This window comes from Narcine bancroftii, chromosome 2 (genome assembly GCF_036971445.1).
Source record: "Narcine bancroftii isolate sNarBan1 chromosome 2, sNarBan1.hap1, whole genome shotgun sequence".
NCBI classification, from domain to species: Eukaryota; Metazoa; Chordata; class Chondrichthyes; order Torpediniformes; family Narcinidae; genus Narcine; species Narcine bancroftii.
Window position 1 is genome coordinate 60,097,940 of NC_091470.1, and position 18,525 is coordinate 60,116,464.

The 18,525-nt window shown below is 40.0% G+C and overlaps 1 protein-coding gene across 2 annotated transcripts in view; it reads right to left on the minus strand.

Annotated features, from left to right (window-relative positions):
- Positions 1–18,525, minus strand: part of brms1la (BRMS1 like transcriptional repressor a) — a 49,338-nt gene that overhangs the window by 7,263 nt on the left and 23,550 nt on the right. For both annotated transcript variants that reach the window (XM_069916810.1, XM_069916809.1), the window contains exons 4-9: positions 15,957–16,036; positions 15,180–15,276; positions 13,440–13,529; positions 13,038–13,102; positions 9,550–9,589; positions 9,335–9,461 (exon numbers count right to left, since the gene is read on the minus strand). In XM_069916810.1, coding sequence (XP_069772911.1) covers positions 9,335–9,461; positions 9,550–9,589; positions 13,038–13,102; positions 13,440–13,529; positions 15,180–15,276; positions 15,957–16,036 — 499 coding nt within the window. The remainder of the gene's footprint in view (positions 1–9,334; positions 9,462–9,549; positions 9,590–13,037; positions 13,103–13,439; positions 13,530–15,179; positions 15,277–15,956; positions 16,037–18,525) is intronic.

Sequence of the window (18,525 nt, forward strand, 5' to 3'; positions counted from 1 at the left end):
AATGCCTTAATCAAATGTACAAGTTTGACCAAACCCAAATTTATCTAACAGCTTGAACAAAAAGTCCCACTCCAATCTATCAAATACTTTTTCTGCATCTAAAGCCACTGCAACACTTAAATTTTTTTGTGCTAAATATATTAATAATTAATCTAACCACATTGTCCACCAATTGTCTCTTTTTCACAAAGCCTGTCTGGTCTATATTTATTAATTTAGGTAATAATTTAGTCACTCTAATCACTAATTTTTGGCAAGAATCTTATAATTTGTGATGGCACACATCTCTTGTAGTGAACTGGCCCCGTTTGTATCACCGTGCTAACGGGCAGCTGCAGGAAGATGGTGTCGTTGGGACTTACTGATTACCTCGTGGCTTAGGCCACAGCTCGTACCCTGGGCAACATTATGACGTCACCGCTGCGTGGGGCAGAACTCCCATTGGCCTTAAAGGGGCGCACATGAAATTCAAATAAACAGTTCAATTGAAACCTCCACCATGTCCTGTAGTGTGTTTCTGTGTGTGTCGCAGCCACTACATTGGTGAGCCCGCAGAGCCCAAACGTTATCTGGTCTCCAACCGTGGATTCATCGGCAGTCAGCGCTGTCTCCATGAAACTCTCCCCCACCCCCCCTTTTGGATCCATCGACCTCAGATGTGGTTTGGGCAGGCAGAGGAACAGTTCCACCTCAGACAGATTACCTCTGACTCCAGGATGTTCTACCATGTGCTGAGCGCCCTCGATGAAGAAACCACAGCCAGAGTGGACGACCTGATCCACGATCCTCCAGAGGAGGCCAAGTATGTCGCCCTCCTCCTCGCCACCTTTGGTCTCTCCCATCGTCAGCATGTGGCCAGGCTGATGCACCTCGATGGCCTGGGGGACAGAGCCCAGTCTGCGCTAATGGATGAAATGCTCGCACTGGCAGAAGGCCACAAACCCTGCCTGATGTTTGAGCAAGCCTTCCTGGAACAAATGCTGGAAGACATCCAGCTCCTACTGGAGGACAAAGATTTCTCGGACTCCCGGAAGGTCGCAACCCGCGGTGACATGCTGTGGAGAACCACAGGTCACCCACCCTGGACCCAGCCGTCCACAGCCCACCCCCAGGCAGAAACCAGAAGAGAACTAAACCGCCTGATGTTTCTACCATCAATGTTGGGAGCCCAAGACTGCAAGTGTCGACAGCCCTGCTCATACCAGGGAAATGACCAGGTCAGCCACTGCTGATGGCTGCGACGGCTGGCCACACGAACAGCCTCTTGCACATGGTCGACAAGAACAATGGATGGCATTTCCTGGTGGACACTGGAGCGGAGTTCAGAGTGCTTCTCTCGACCGCCCTTGAATCCCGCACGAGACCCGACCTTTGGCACTTGGAGCATTCAGGTACACCTCGGTCCAAACAAGTACTGCTGGAAGTTCCTGCTGGCCATCGTGGGCACTGCACTGCTGGGAGCTGACTTCCTCCGGGCGACCAGCCTGCTGGTCGACCTGAAGGTCAAGATACTCGTGCACGACTGCACCTTCCAGAACCTCTGACTCGAGTCGTCCAGTGCATATTGCCCAGGGATAGCCACCGCCTGCACACCCAGGAATGAGTACTCCCACATCCTAGACGAGTTCCCCGCCATCCCACGGCCACAATTCACCACCACCATGCCTCAGCGCAGCGTCCACGACCACATCGCCATGCAGGGCCCTCCACTCCACACCAAGGCCAGATGACTGCCACCGGAGAAACTACAGCTCGCGAAAGACGAGTTCTCCCACCTCCAGGAACTTGGCATAGTCCGCAGGTCAGACTGACTTGGGCCTCTCCCCTGCACATAGTCCCAAAAGCCTCTGGGGGTTGGCACCCGTATGGGGACTAACACCGGCTCAGCGACTCAACCATGTCTGACCGATACCCCATCTCCCATATTAAGGACTTTATGGGCAACCTACATGGTGCTAGGGTTTTCTCAAAGGCTGACTTGTTGAGGGGCTATAACCAAATCCCCGTAAACCCAGATGATATTGGCAAAACCTCCATCATCACCCCGTTTGGCCTTTTCAAATTCCTGCAGATGCCTTTTGGCCTGAAGAATACAGCCCAAACACTCCAGCGGCTCACGGACACAGTGGGTAGAGACCTGGATTTCGTGTTCATTTATCTCGACAATATTCTCATCGCCAGTCGAGATCACAATGAGCACAAGACCCATCTCCGCACACTGTTCGCCCACCTGGCAGAATTTGGCCTCACTGTCAAGATGGCCAAATCTGAGATCGGGAAGGAGTCGCTACATTTTCTGGGCCATACCATCATTACAGATGGTGCAGGACAAGGTCAAGGTCATACAGCAGTTCCCCAAGTTGGACAACCACAACGGCCTGCAGTTCACCGGGATGGTAACTTCTATGACCGCTTCATCCTGGGGGCCGCCCACATAATACACCCACTGTTCACCCTGATCTCAGCAAAACAAAAGACCTTCCAGTAGAGGAAGGAGGCCGAAACAGCTTTCGCCCAAACCAAAGCCACCCTTGCTAGCGCCACCCTACTTGCCCACCCATGGCCCGAAGCCCACACAGCACTCTCGGTGGATTTGTCCGCCACAGCCATCTGGAGCATCCTTGAGCAAGAGGTCAACGGACAGAGGTGCCCGCTAGCATTCTTCAGTCAGCACCTCCGACCTCCCGAGCTGAAATATAATGCCTTCGACAGGGAGCTCCTGGCCCTATACCTCTTAATCAGGCTCTTCCGCTACTTCCTGGAGTGCAGGCTTTTCACCGCCTTCATGGTCCATGCCACTCACTCAGACCCTCGCCAATGGTAAAGGACCCTTGGTCAGCGTGGCAGCAGCGGCACCTTTCCTACATCTCAGAGTTCATCACCAACATCTGACACCAGGCAGGTAAGGACAATGTCATTGCTGACGTGCTCTCCAGACTTGTCCCCCGGCCTAAACTACGCCCAATTAGCTCAGGCCTAGAGTGGGGATGAAGAAATGCAGGCCTTCCGAACCGCCATCACCAGCCTGCACCTCGAGGACCTGAAGCTACTGGGCAGCCACGACACGACACTGTGCGATGTCTCGACCGGCTTGCCGTGGCCAGTAGTCTCCCTGGAGTGGAGGCAGGAGGCATTCCGGATGGTCCACGACCTGGCCCACCCCTCCATTAAGACATCAGTATGCATGGTGGCGGAATGTTTCATCTGGCACGAATTAAAAAAAACAAATGGCCCAGATGGCGAGGAATTGTATGCACTGCCATGCCTCTAAAGTCCAGTGTCATGTCAGAGCACCCATACAACATTTCGACCCGCCAGCCAGAAGATTCGACCATATCCACATCGACATAGTGGGCCCCCTACTGGTGTCCAGGGATGTCCGCTGACTGTGGTCAACCGGATGACGAGGTGGCCGGAAGCCATCCCCATCAGAGACACAATTGGGTCACCCGGTTCGGCGTCCCAGTCCATATGACCAGTGACAGGGGCACCCAGTTCACCTCCGCCCTCTGGGCGCAACTGGATCAAGCTCCACCACACAACGGCTTATCATCCCAAGGCGAACGGACTCGTGGAGCACTTCCATCGGCACCTCAAGGCAGCTCTCATGGCATGGCTAAAAGGACCCAATATGACAGACGAACTGCCATGGGTCCTGCTTGGCATTCAAATGGCTCCAAGGGAGGATCTCCAGGTTTCATCCAAGGAATTCGTCTACGGTACTCCATTGTCGCTGCTAGGAGAGTTCTTCAGGGCGGCCGCAGAATCTAGAGGTGAGAACGCGACCCTCCTTCCAGACCTCCGTAACAGGCTCGCCTCGCTGGCATCCCCACCACTAACCCACCATGGCAAACACCCGGCAAATGTTCCCAAGGAGCTGGCCTCAGTGGAGTTCGTGTTCATCCAGCGTGGCCTGCACCCTACCCTCCTGCAGCTCCCATACGAGAGGCCCGTACAAGGTCCTACACCGGCCGGGAAAGATACTTACTCTGTACATTGGGGGCAGGGAGGAGTTATTCACAATCGACAGACTGAAACCGGCGCACATGAACTTAGATCAACCCATGAGGACTGCCCAACCTAAGCGAATGAGGTCAGCCGCCCAAGCGGTGAGATGCGTAAGCCGGTTCGGGGGGGGGGGGGGGGCAGCAAACATCTCTTGAAGTGAACCAGCACCACTTGTATTGCCGCGCTGGCGGGGCAGCTGCAGGAAGATGGTGCCATCAGGGCTTACTGATTACATCGTGGCTTAGGCCACAGCTCGCGCCCTGGGCAGCATGATGATATCACTGCCGCGCGGGGCATAACTCCTATTGACCTTAAAGGGGCGAAATTCAAATAAACAGTTCAACTGAAACCTCCACCGTGTCCTGTGGTGTATTTCTGTGTGTAGCAGCCTCTACAAATCTGTATTTAATAATGAAATAGATCTATGATGGTTTTAAAGAGTTTTTAACTTTTTCTTGGTATCACAGTGATTATTGCTATTGAAAATGATTCTGGCAGAGCATTTCCATAAAAAAAGGATCAATAAATCTTTAAATTCTTTATAAAATTCAGGCAGAAAACCATCTTCTCCCAGAGATTTATTACTTTGTACTGAACTCATTGCCTCCTTCACATCTAGCTGTGTAAAATGAGCAGTCAATTCTTTTTGTTCTTCCATACTCAATCTAGGTAAATTTATCCGAGATAAATATTTATCTATTTTATTATCATCTTTTAAAGACTCTGACCTACATAATTCAGAATAAAAAGTATTAAAAGATTCATTCATTTTTTGACATTTGTAACTAATATCATTCAAATCATTTTTAATTATATAATTCATTCTTCGTCTAATTCATAATTCTTCTGCTTAGTTCTTGTGGTCGCTTTTTCTGTTCTTTAAGTTTGTAATGTATTATATTTAAGTTTTTAAAAAATTAATTAATTGCCTATGCTTTTCTTCAGAACTTCTCTTTTGAAGATCTTTTTCCAAAACCATTATTTCTGGCTCTAATTGATCTACCTCTTTCATCTAATTTTAGAAGTAAAACATAATTTGGCCTCTCAACTATGCTTTAAAAGCATTCCATGTTACAAACCTATCATTCATTGAATTAAATTTTATGTCACAAAATAACTAAATTTATCTTCTAATAAAATCACAAAAATCTGTTCTTTTTAATAATATTGAATTCAATCTCCATCTATAAATCGATTTCTCTTTATCAAGCCTTACAATTATAATTAATAAAGGTGAATGATTACAGAAATCTCGCTTTATATTCTGCTAAAATCCTTCCATATATTTGCACTGAAATTAAAAATAGATCAATTCTAGAATAAGAATCATACCTATTTGAATAAAAATAATTATCCCTTTCTCTAGGATAAATTCTCCTCCACACATCTATTAAGTTCAAGTCTCTTATTAATACCATTGTAGTCTTCACTGCCTTGGGGCTTGTCATTCCTCTCAAGGTTCTATCTAAGATTGAATCTAAACAAAAATTTAAATCTCCTTCAATTAAAATATTCTCATGCGCCTCTGCTAAATTCAGAAATGTTTCTTGAATAAATTTCTCATCATCCACATTTAGTGCATACAAATTCAGAATAATCCATAATTCGGAATATATTCGACAATGTACCATCACATATCTCCCTGCTGGATATGTTACTGTCGCATATTTTGATGTACAAGTCGACTGGCGTATAATGGCCCCCTTTTTCAGCCTCATTTTAAGGTGTACAAGTCGACCCCATTTTCTGGCTGCATGAAGTGCCCTGTTGACCAGTGGACGTCAACCCTCAAAGCTCACAATGATAGAGATGGGCCACTGACTGGCGTATACGTTGACCCCCATAGATTGCGCAGATTGATCTGCTGGGCATTGCCTGGAAGTGATTGCTATCATGGCAGATCCATTAACACAATGCAATACGTGATGAAAATATGAAGTGAGCATTAAGTTGAAAGTGAAAGAGATGGCCAAGGAACAGTAGCTGCACTGCTGCAAGAAAATTTGATGGGCATGAGAAGTTGGTAAGAGATTGGAGGAAAGAAGAGACTTTAAGAAAAATATCAAAAAGGAATCACAGAGTTGTAAAATCACATTGCAGAATAGGTATGTGAACAGAGGCAAGATTGACCTCGTTACCGGAAATAAAATAAGAACATTTGAACTGCAGTAGGTCAAGTCACACCCAGACCTCAGTGATGATTTTGAGGCTGATGCAATCATTTCATGAACAGGAAAAATCTGGTATTATGCCAAAAAACAAAAATTGTAGAAACTACCAAAAGATTCTGATCATAAAGCTGAAAATTTTCACCAGTTTATTATACGTTACCAACAGAAACACCAGTTTGCATTGGCAAATATCAAAAACATGGACAAAACACCCACGAATTTCAACATGATAGGCAATAGAACAGTGGAATAGAAAGGTGTTAAAATTGGGCAAAACAGAAGAACAAGCCACGACAACATGTGCATGGCCAATGGGACAAAGTTAAGAAAGCCTATTGGATTTTGTTCCTCCACTCCTTCTTTAAGATGCTCTATTTTAATATTATTTCTTCTACTAATGTTTTCCAAGATATCCACTTTCTGCTGAAGCTTCTGATTTTACATAGGTAACAGTGGTGGTGTCTTCCACTCGAGTTACTCTGTCATCCACATGCTGGATTTTTTTCTGCATTTTCTTCATTTTCCCATCTAATTTCTCAAATTTTATTTATTTCTCCATTCACTTCCCTTTTCATTCCATTAAATTCTCTTCTTAATAAATCAATATTGGTTATGTCTTCTACTATCCATTTACTTTTAAAAGTTTTTTTTCTTCTTTCTCCTCTTCTAGTTGCTGGCTTTCCTCTTCACTGTTAATCCCTTGTGAGCCCGACTCTTCTTCCTCTGACAGTGTCTCTGAAGGCCCCAACTTCTAACACATGCGAGATTTGCTTCCTGGTTCTTCCCTGATGCTATCTCTCTGTTGTTGTGGGAGAGTGACGTTGGCAGAAGCTCCCTCCTTAGGTTCACTCACCCAGGGAGCTCCTTGAATGCTAGCTCCCTGGTTCAAGCTTGCAGTAGGCCTCAGATGTCTCCTGGTCTCCTCTTCATGTCTGGCTTCAGGTAAGGCTGCACCAGTCTTTTCTTTTATCGGAAGAATTTTTGAAATGTTGTAATTGTGTTTAAATGTATTTCAAAAGATTTTATTATTTAAAAACATTAGTTATTCGGTACATTTTTGCTAGTTTACCAGAAAGGTAAGGTTCCAACGTCCTAACCCTACGGCATCATGTGACATCCCTCCACTCAGACCCTCTTTAAGTTGTCTTTGAAGGGCAAGTAGATGGAGAATTTTCCCCTGGTTTAAGGGTGGCACAGTTAGCGTAACACTATTACTACACCAGAGACCCGGGTTCGTATCTGGAGTTGTCTGTAAAGAGTTTGTACATTCTCCCTGAGTCTAGGTGGGTTTCCTTCAGGTGCTCCAGTTTCCTCCCACCCTTCAAAAAGCATGGGAGTTGTAGGTTAATTGGGGTATGGACTGGAAGGGCCTGTCACTATGCCTGTATGTTTAAATTTAGTTAGTGTAGTTGTTTTGAAAAAAGCCAAAATTGACAGCCTATTGAATTAATAGCAAAAATCCAGAAATTAAAGAAACACATGGATGACTTCATCAGGAAACCTAAAATAACACAAAATTGAAACCAAATCTCAATATATACTTTCACCAAAATAAACAGCTATATTTCCTTTGAGGTAAAGAGAAAATTATATTTGTTTAAAGTCTTTGTTTTCTTCCTGAATGTAAGGTTATCTAATGTTCTTTTTTTTAAATTGTCCCCACCTAAATCAGCAATTCCTACACAGTGGTTATACAGTGTCATACAGGATGAGGACAAAAAGACTGAGATTACCAGAAGGAAGCAGCTTTGAATATGTGATTACAGACACAATGATAATTAAAAGATTTATAATGAACATGTACATGAAGCTGCAAGAGAAGGAAAATGATGAAATAAGCTATAAACCTAAACAAAAGTGGGAAAAAGATTTAAACATAAAGATAAAAAATGAAACATGGTAAAAGTTATATTCTGGAACTATGAAGAATATAATAAACACAAGGTTATGCATGATACAGTATAATTGGTTACACAGGTTATATATCACAACCCAAAAGTTAAAAAAAAAAATGGGATCTAACATTATCAGATAGACGTTTTCACTGTAAGGAGGAAATGGGAACAACAGTACATGCAATTTGGGCATGTAAGAAAGTGAAAAAGTTTTGGGAAGATCTAAATCTGGTATTAAATAAAATCACAAAAAACACCATACCAAAAAATCAAGAGATCTTTCTTCTAAGTAATATAAGAAGTAAAGAATTAGGCCTCAAATTGGATGAAGCACAAAAAAGATTTATTATGATAGCCTTAGCTGTAGCAAAAAAATGTATAATGTCAACTTGGAAATCAGAAGAGAGCCTGAGAGTACAGGAATGGTACATGGAAATGAATAAATGTATTCCATTGGAAAAAATAACATACAATTTAAAAAATAAAATCACATTATTTGAACAAATTTGGGAACCGTACACAGAACATAACAGAGAGGGCTTACCGCGGACCTCCAGCCCCTAAAATGATAGAATGATAAGAAGACAAAATGACTTGATCCAGTGTGTAAAAGTAGATGACACAATTTTCTTGTTTATTTTCATTGTGTGATGACATTGTTTAATGGTTTTATTGTATATGTTGAACATTTAATGGGTTTGGAGGGGGGAGGGAAGGTAGGGGGGAAAAAAGGGAGAAAATGCCTCTATGTATATTTAAGAGGGAAATGTTTGTATGTATTTTGGTTGATATGGTTCACAGTGTGAAAAATAAAAAATTATATTAAAAAAAAGGATGAGGACTTTCATCTGTTGGATCTCTCGTTGATAAAGAGAAGTTCAATTAAACTGCATCTTACTCCATCTACCTTAAGGCGACATGCTCCTGGATTTATTATTTCCCAATAGAATTGTAACTGCAATTTGGAACTTGGGTAGCATTGCAAAAAAATATATTCATAGTGTACAATCCATTCTTTCACTTTATTTAAACAGATACTAAAACTGGATTAGGTCTGTGGCATTAACCTAAACATCAAGAAATAGTACAATCAAAACAATTAAATTGTAATATTTTCAAAGAAACATTTGCTTATATCCATGTACTTTAAGGCAACACCACACCCCCACTCCCTGAATTATGCAGTCACAGAAATCTTAATTGAGTAACTGAAAATCAATATGTGAACACTTCAATAATTTAAGGAAAAAATATAATTGCCTTATTGGATATTCATCTTTCTTGTCAATACATATAGTCTGCCCACGGCTGTACCATTCCCCATCATAAAATAACCTGCCATCTTCTGATCTGGCACTGTGAAGTTGTTTTTCTGTCTTGGTGGATGCTGAAGTTTAAATAAAAAGAAAGTAAAATATATTTTCATTATCATAAAATATACCAATGCTTAATTAAGATTTCACACTTGCACTCACCTTCTGTCTTTGCTCTGTGTGGCCCGAGTGTGGCCATTGCCTATGAAAGCAAAAAAATCAACATATTAGATTTTATTTGATCTGAATGAGAAAAATATCTCATTATACTATAACTAAGTTTTATGAAATGAATGATTCCATCACGAAAAAGTTTAAGTTAACGTATAGTAAAGGAATAAAATTAAAACACTAAGAATGCCTCCACAGTAAGCACAAAAAAAACCATTTACTGAGAGTCACATTTTGTGGGAAATGTCAAGTTCCATAGAATTTCTCTGCTCTTGCGCCAGCACGTTTGGAATTACTGCACATGGCATTTTAAGGGTCTTAGAAGATTTTGAATATTTTTGAGTCCCCATCCTTCCCGCACTAGTTACTCACAAAGTTTAGCATTTCACCTTTGGATTTGGAGATATTACTCTGCAGGACTGGGGAAAGGATGAATATTGAAGTGCTATTCTCATAAGCCAAAAGTGCAGCTTTCTGAGCACTACAAATTCTGGTTCAGAAAATTTGCACAACATTAAAAGTGGAACAAATTGAATGACTTTTGATGAGCAACTATAGCTAAGTAATTCGAGAGAACAATCCTGCTATTACTGATGAAATGTTACACGGGGACATAATGGTGGCCAGAGTAGTGGTAAAATCCCTTTTCAAATAATGCATTAGCATCTTCTATTTGACAGCATTATCTTTTGTTGTAGCTGAAAAACACCAACCCACAAAAATCCTAATCTTGAAGTACAAAACCAATTCATGGATTGGGAATTGAGAGGCACCATTTCAAGTGAGTTGACATTGTTAGTTTTAATGCAAGTGATTTCCATCAGAAGAGTTGCACTAACTTACAGGGTAAGTACAAGCTTTCTCAATAACCATATCCAGGTTTATGAGGAAACCACCCAGTTTTTTCAACAAACTTTTCCAATCATACAAATCATGGATATGTATAAGAACAAATTAACACAATTTAAAGCAAAACAGCACCATGCTTTGCCATAAGTACATTGAACTTGGTAGCCATCTTCAGTGGTATACATTTTTAATTCAATTATTAAAATAGTTGACTTATTAATTTGGATAAATCAGATTGTTAAGCAGAGGATACATCAGGCCCAAGATGTAACTTGGGTATATTACATCATTGACCAGGATTAGCTTTTTTTTGGAATCCTGGACTCTTCTCAAATTCGCCAGTGAAATAAATCCTGGAAATCCTGGAAATCTGCTAAAATAATACAAAATTAAGGATGGCCTTATCCTGATCTCTGCCATGGTAAAACAACAAAGCAGTAAATCAAAATCTGGAAAAATTCAGTGGGAAGCAATTTTATATCTAATTTACAAAATGTTAATATTTAGCACAATTTCCCCCAAAAGGTTTCAAATTTTCAGACAACTTTGCAATTGAAGCCCTGATCCCTGACAGACATGAGTGCTTGCAAATGATCAGATAAACAGTTAAATTTCAGGGAATGAACGAAGAACCCTCTATTTTGCCCAGCCATTAGATTTATTAAACAATTCTATGTAAGCCTTCTTGATTTGGAGAAAACAGTAGAATAACTCTACAAAGTTTTAACTGCAAAACAGAATTTATAAAACAGTACTTGAGCCATGGAAAAGTGTCTGTCAGTCAAAGAATGTCAAGAAAAAAACTAAAGCACTGCAGAGACTGGAAAACCCGAATAAAGATTACAAAGTGCTGGAAACTGTCTACATGCCAGGGTTTCAAGGTTTTTCCCCTTCCCTGGCTGTGTACTTGCTTAAAAGTGTAAATTATTAACAACTTCAAGGCTGATGAAAGATCGTATACTCAAAAGTATATGGGCAAATGTTGCTCAAGTTGCTGAATCTTTTCTGTTTTCTTATAAATTTGTACATGGCTAAACAAATTTGCTAATCAAGCAAAAGGAATGTTGGAAGTAATTGTGTTAAGACATTTTTTTACTCTGTTCCTCCATTCAAGGCTCTACATTCACAATATAAAACCTTAACATCAAGTTGGTATGTGACAAATAAACAAATATTTTTAAATGCAAGCAATTCAAAAATATTAGAACAAATTATACAATTTTATTTGAATTGAATGGTTAGGTTCCTGCCTTGGCCATATGCCTGTGTCATTTTAGCAAAGAATATATTAATGTCAAATTTCAACCACAGAAGATTGTGAATTATGATAAAGAAATTAGGTTACATTTTAAAAAAAGATTTAATTTTTATAACCCTATAACATATTTCATGGTTGGGGCAATACAAGTTAGTTTTGGTTCTCACAAGAGCCAATCCCTTATCCAAAAGGTGAGAAACAAATTACTCTATTTGATGGCATATAGGAACCACTTTCTTTTCCCAAAAATTGGCTGAAAGATATCCCCCCCCCCCGGGTCTTGTATGCAAAGTTGAAATTAGTATGATCCTACGCTGTCCACCCGGTATTGCTGCCTGACCCCGATGGTAAATCCATGCTGTCCATTGGGCATTGCCACGATGGCCGCTGAGCAGGTCGCCGGCTATTCACCCAGCTTCAAGAAGCCCAACAAAGGTGCTGCGGCTGTCCAGGTAGCAGGCATGCAGATGCCCAGGCCATCTTCCCTTGGGTGACTGTGCTTTCTAGAGCCGTTGCCACTGCTCACTTCCCCCGGTGAGAAGGTTGACCATGGCATCCCTTGCCAGCAACGCAAGAGGTGCAGGAGGAACCCGCTCACCAATACTGCCAACACCCGTGGGTTGCCAGTGGGGATCCCATGCCTGAACGGCCTGCCGAGGAGAAGCTGCACAGCAAAGCGAGGGAAAATGTAATTAAAAACATTCTGCTTACCCGTAAATTCATTTTAAAAATTCTTAATATTCCTTGGGGAAATTGGGGTGTGGGGGGGGGGGAAATGTGGGGTGGTAGCCTTATATGGTATATGCCACAATTATTATTCATCCACAATTAGAAAAAATTCTTGGCCTTCAACAGTATTCTGAGAAAATATTTTCTTTTAACTGCTCAAGTATGTCTGGCTCAAGTAATACCTAATCAATCCCTCAAAGCATTATTGGATCATATTTCTCCAATCTGGAACATCATTTTAAAATTTTTTTAAAAAGAATCAAATAAATGAATGCTTTCACAACATTATCTGTTGCAGTCATATCTCCTGGGCTTGGTCTTAAAATAGCAACATAGGCTGTGCAAATTTAATGGTTTTAAAAAGTGGCACGGTTAGCAATTAGTGCAATGCTGTTACAGCACCAGTGTCCAGAGTTCGAATCTGTAAGGATTTGTATGTTCTCCCAGTGTCTGCGTGAGTTTCCTGCGGGTGCTCCAGTTTCCTCCCACCCTTCAAACTGGCTTGTGGGCCAGAAGGGCCTGTTATCATGTTGTATGTCTAAATGCAAAGAAACCCTCTTTAAATGCCATATTATTCAGAAGCAGAGTTAATACTTCTCAAAGTCAAATATGTATTATGGGCACATCATATAATAGAACATACTTTCCTAATTGTTGTCCAGTCTTCAAGTATATCAAGATCTTGCAACATGTAAACTACAAAAGGACGTTTGCCAGTTAAGGAAATTTCCAAAATCTCAGTCAATTCAATTCTCTCCAAAATCTGTAAAGTGAAGAACCAATTGCTGCATGATTGGAACAAAACATCGTTAAAGGTAAAATTACAAACAATTAATTTAAAAAAGATTTAATTTTCATTTCCATTACCATAAAGAATCATTTCATACAATAAATAAACCAAAGTATATGCATCCAATTCAGATGCCCTGCAAAATTATTAGTTCTCCTGAAGGGATACCAGTCAGTAAGATTTATTTTATATACCTATTTACCAATCCACTTTCCTGTTGTATTGTGAAGATTACCAAAAAATTATAAAGGATATCAGAGACAACTACAGGCTTTTTCTTTTTGTCTGGACTAAATGGATCTTTCCTCTTGTTTTTCCTGGATTGCAGTTCATCATTCCACAACTCTGAAAGACACAAGTTATAATGTATAGGAGATTTAATCAAGAGAAGGACTGGCCACTTAAATAAAAATCAAATTATGAGTGTCATCATGCACACTATTCCCTTTCTCCTCATTTGCATGGCAGTATTCGGCACATCTTCCTTCTTTTGCTTTTGGGTGTCCCTCAGGCATCAGGTTCTCACTCTTCTCCTTGGTAGTATTTGTAAAAGATTACTTTGTTGACAGACAGCACAAGTCCCTCACTGCTGTAGGACTACCAGCAGCAAGGCCCAGCTCCAGGTGCTTCTCTCATTCCAGCTTTGGCAGACAAGGGATCACTTCTCCTGCTAGTTCTTCTAGTTCCTCTATTGGGATCAGTCTAGTGGTTGGCACTTAAGAGTAATGTAGCAGCAAGCATCTGGCAAGACCCACCAGTTCTCCCTCACATGGCAACAATGCTAACCTCAACTACCAAAACAGCAATCCTTTCACATCTGTCCACTTTCTCTCCCTCCCCCACCCCCCCACCCCCACCGCCCCACCAAAAAACAAATTGGCCAGTGGCAGGAATATGATATTGATCCTCGCACACTTGTACTATTATTAGCATTCACTTCACTCTATTTTCTACCCCATTCTTTCTCTATTATCTGCAACACCCTAATCTCCATTATAATACATCAGCAAATCAAAAATAATATGGAAATTTAGCCTTAGAAAAGTTACTTTTGTGCATTCTAACACTTCTTCCTCCAAAAGTGTCACTATAATTTAAAAAGTGAAAATGGAACAATAAGGGATATTAACATTTGGTTCTGCATAACATACCTTGGAAAGTTGGTTTTGTGGGTGAAATAAATGGTGAAGCATTGGGGCTCCACAAGGTAGAATAATAAACCTCTTTAAATATGGATTTAAATAAAGAGGCTGTTTTAAAGAAGTTTGCAGATTATCCAAAATTGGCAAGATGATTGAAAATGAGAAAGTTGTATGAGAAATGTACATCTGCTTAGAAGAGGATGATGGGATCAAAGAACTGTAGAGAAACAGAGATTCAGGAGAACCAGATGATGAATCCCTAGGTGAGAAGGCCATGCAGAAATATGGTTAATGCAGCAAATGGGATACTTGTTTTTATTGGTGGAGGCATAGGATGATAAAGTTGAGGTGGTGTTCATGCAAGAATTGTGTTTGGGCCATGGCTTTATATAATGTACAAGTCTGGTCAATATATTACAGAAAGAAGTGACAGCATAACAAAAGAAAGGATAAATTAATAAGACAATTGCCAAGTCTAGAAAATGTTTAGTAACAAGGAAAGAATGGCTAGACAGTGGTTGTTTTTTTTTAGTACAAAGCTGTGGGGAAATTTAAATTATGATGTATAAAATAATGAGAAAGTCAGGCAGGGTGAACAGGAAACCTTATTTTTCTCAGCAGTAAGATCATAGATTCTGGAATGTAGATTTTAAACATTCTTCACACACAAAAATGGAGAGGCCTGGAATTCAATCCATGAAGGCATAACTGAAGCAGAAATTTCACAATTCGCTGAAGATATTTACATGAACTTTTCAAGTATCTTGACTGAAAAGTCTACAAACCAAGTATTAATTTACTAGGTTTCATGAAATGATGTTCAAGTAAATTTCTTTGCAATTGAAAGACATACCTGAAGTGATATCAATGCTGTGCCGATCTTCTTCAAGTCGCCGGATTCGCTCCTCCAGTTCACTCTGTACAGTGTCATACAGAAGCAACTTTTCACTCTAGTAAGGAGCAGAGCATATTTGCAACATTTATAATTATTTTATTTCACGTGCAGCTATAATTTTTTCCATTAATTTTCAGGATGTGCATGACATTTATTGCTGATGTTGAAAATGTGATGATCTTTTCTGAAGCATTGCAATCCATGTTATTAAAGCAGTCCACAATATTATCAAGTAGTGAAATGCAAGTTTTATGCTTCTTGACCAAATAATAATAAAGTTAGTCTTGGGTGATCAATGGAATGGAAAGAACCTGGATATAGTGCATTCCTGTGTGCCCACTGATCATGTCCATTCATGTGCAAGAGATCACCAATTTTGGAAGAGTTGTCAAAAAATAGTCTTGACAAGATGGTGCAGTGCATCCCTAGATAGTATATACCACTGGTAGAGAAGTGGATTGATTTAATTGGAATGTCATGTCAATCAAGTGGACTGCTTTGACCTGAGTTTTAGATCTATATTCCTTCAAATATGTGGAAAGTATTTAAACGCATCCCTGACATGCTTTGCAAGTGTTACAAAGTGAGAAGTCAAGAGGTAACCCTTTTCATTCAAAGCACTCATTCTTTCAACCATTTTAGTATCCATAAGATTTTTGTGGCTGTTCCATTTCTTGTTCACCAAGCAACTTGCTGCAATGGCAGGAGCATCTGCTACAGTTAACTACTACTTACCTCCCAGTGTTGGAATGCAGCCTGCACCTCGCATTCATATTGGTTCTTTACAGTTTTTAAACAGAGCTCTCTGTAGATACCTGTAACCACACAAAAAAAAAATCTTTTCAGATGGGGTGACATCAGGTTGTCTTCAAATCAGAAACTCAAAATTGCGACAGATTATGTTGTATTTTATATTGTATATAGATATGTTTTAAAGGAGATAAAGTGTGGGAGGTTTTTTTCAGTGTAGGTCACATACAAACACTTCAAAGCAGATAATTTAAAATACTGGAACTCTGCTCAAGCCAGACAGGCCTGGCTCTGAGTACCTTTGCAAAACTTTGAAGAGTGTCCAAGGGACTTCACTAATGCAGTATTGTTTTGAAAAACCAACAGATGAAAGATTAGATTCAGAGCTGCAGGCTGTCTGAGTGCAGTTTGCTGTTTTAAGAGGATCATATGGTTTTGCAAGCAGAGAGGGAGTCAAACAGGCTCTTCTCTGGGAGAGCAAGAGAGAGAAAATTCAGTTCTACAGTTCAGCAGCAGCTGGGAAAAATCCATTTTGAAGATGGGTTGTGACTACTTAGTTCAGCCTGGTCAAAGCCCTTGTGGTCCATACAAGAGGAGAGGACTGGCTGCCTAATGTTTCACTTAAAATAAGAGAAACAAAAAGGAACTCTGTGGTGACCTGAAAGAAAGAGGTTATCATCTGGAAAACCCTGATGGGGCAAGTTTCTTCGGCAAGACACTAATGTGGCTGATTAGAAGGAATCAATTTGTGTGCAGCGAACAACAAATCTTTCTCTGAACACTGACAAGAACCTTCCTAAGTGGTAACCATTTACCTTTCAAGCACCAAAGCCTGGTGAACTTCATAAATGTTAAATTCTGTGCATAGTATAAGAATTGCCTGCAACCAGTGAACATGGAGGAATGAGAAGTGAGATTGGACTGTGAATCAAAGAACATTTCTAAATGTACACACACATTACATACAGGTGCGCTTAGAATTAGAAGGGGGTTAAGTTGGGTTAGTTGAGTTAATAGAGATAAGTTAAAGTTTGATTTTGTTTTCATGTTTAAAGATAATTAAAAACAACTTTTGTTTAAGTAACCGTTTGTCATGCTGAATATCTATTGCTGCTGGGTTTTAAGGTCCTCTGGCCTCGTAACAAAATCATAATCAATATTACATACAAGTAAGCCCACAAATTGTCAAATTGAACCATTCCTTTCCTCCATCTTTCATGGATCACTAAATGTGGCTCTTTTTAATTATTTTCACTGAAACTTGTTTTGGATTATTCCTTGACTGCAGTTTTCATTGAAGGTTGTACTGTAAATTAATATTTTAAGGAATCTGATGGATTTTAAAATAAATATCTATTTTTCATAAATTTTGGTGGTTCTTTAACAATACTAAAATAGTTAAATTGCATCTCTTCATATCAACTTTCTTTTATGCTGTTCCCAAACACTATTTTTTTGTCATAAATTTGGCCTGGAAAGCAAAGAACATTGCTTTTCTATTCTTCCTTCTTCACTCTGAAAACAGTTAATAAATGTTGAATAATGTGTTGGAAAAACACAGAAATGCTGGAGGATCTCAGCCGGTCTTGCAGCATCCATAGGAGGTAAAGATATATTACTAATGTTTCGGGCTTGAGGCCTTCTTCACCTTGAAAAAGGGCTCAGGCCTGAAAGGTCAATAATATATATTTACCTCCTATGGATGCTGCAAGTCTGGCTGAGTTTCTTTAACATTTCTGTGTATTTTTACTCCAATCACACTGTCCGCACACTTTCATGTTTCACAACTGTTTTGAAACAGACTTCATAGCTCAACAAAAGCAATAATTCTGCAACATAAATAGATAGAGCAAATGTTGTAAAGCAATTTCACCAAGTCTAGGTTCCATAGTCGTGGTGTAATTAGGATGGATGGGGGTAAGAAGCAAAAAAAAACTAAATGCTAATCATAATAATCACCTTCCCACTTGATGATATGCAATAGCTTCTGCAATATTCATTACAAAGTAATCAAAGACCATAGATATCTCTTCCTTCACTTTCTCCTACACTGGTGACACTGAAATCAATTCTATTGCTTTATTACAGTTAGAGTACATAGTACAGTACTTTGCTCATACCTACAAGAACAATTGGGCCAAACAGATTTTGGAAAGCTAACTGTTTATTAATTCTTCAACTGGTTTAAACAGCAAAACAAAATCTCAGCATTACATTCATTGTTGAAGCAGGGAGGTGTGTTGTTTCAGATCCTATGCTTGGTCTGAGATTCCAATGGCTTTAAGACTGTAGATAAAGAGACAAGGGGCTTAGTGGAAGGCCATCATTTTAATGGTTGAAACCATTTGTGTTTTCATTTTTTTTTCAATATTTTGACATTTTAAACTTCACATTTCATCTCTAAAACTTTAAAGGGTTTTGAACAGTTTTTAAATATCTGACAATCATCTACAATTTAATCAGATAGATTAAAAATAACAATTAAAAATAATAACTATTGAAAATAACAACAACCAAAATACAATAATGTACTTTAAATGTTTCACAAATAATT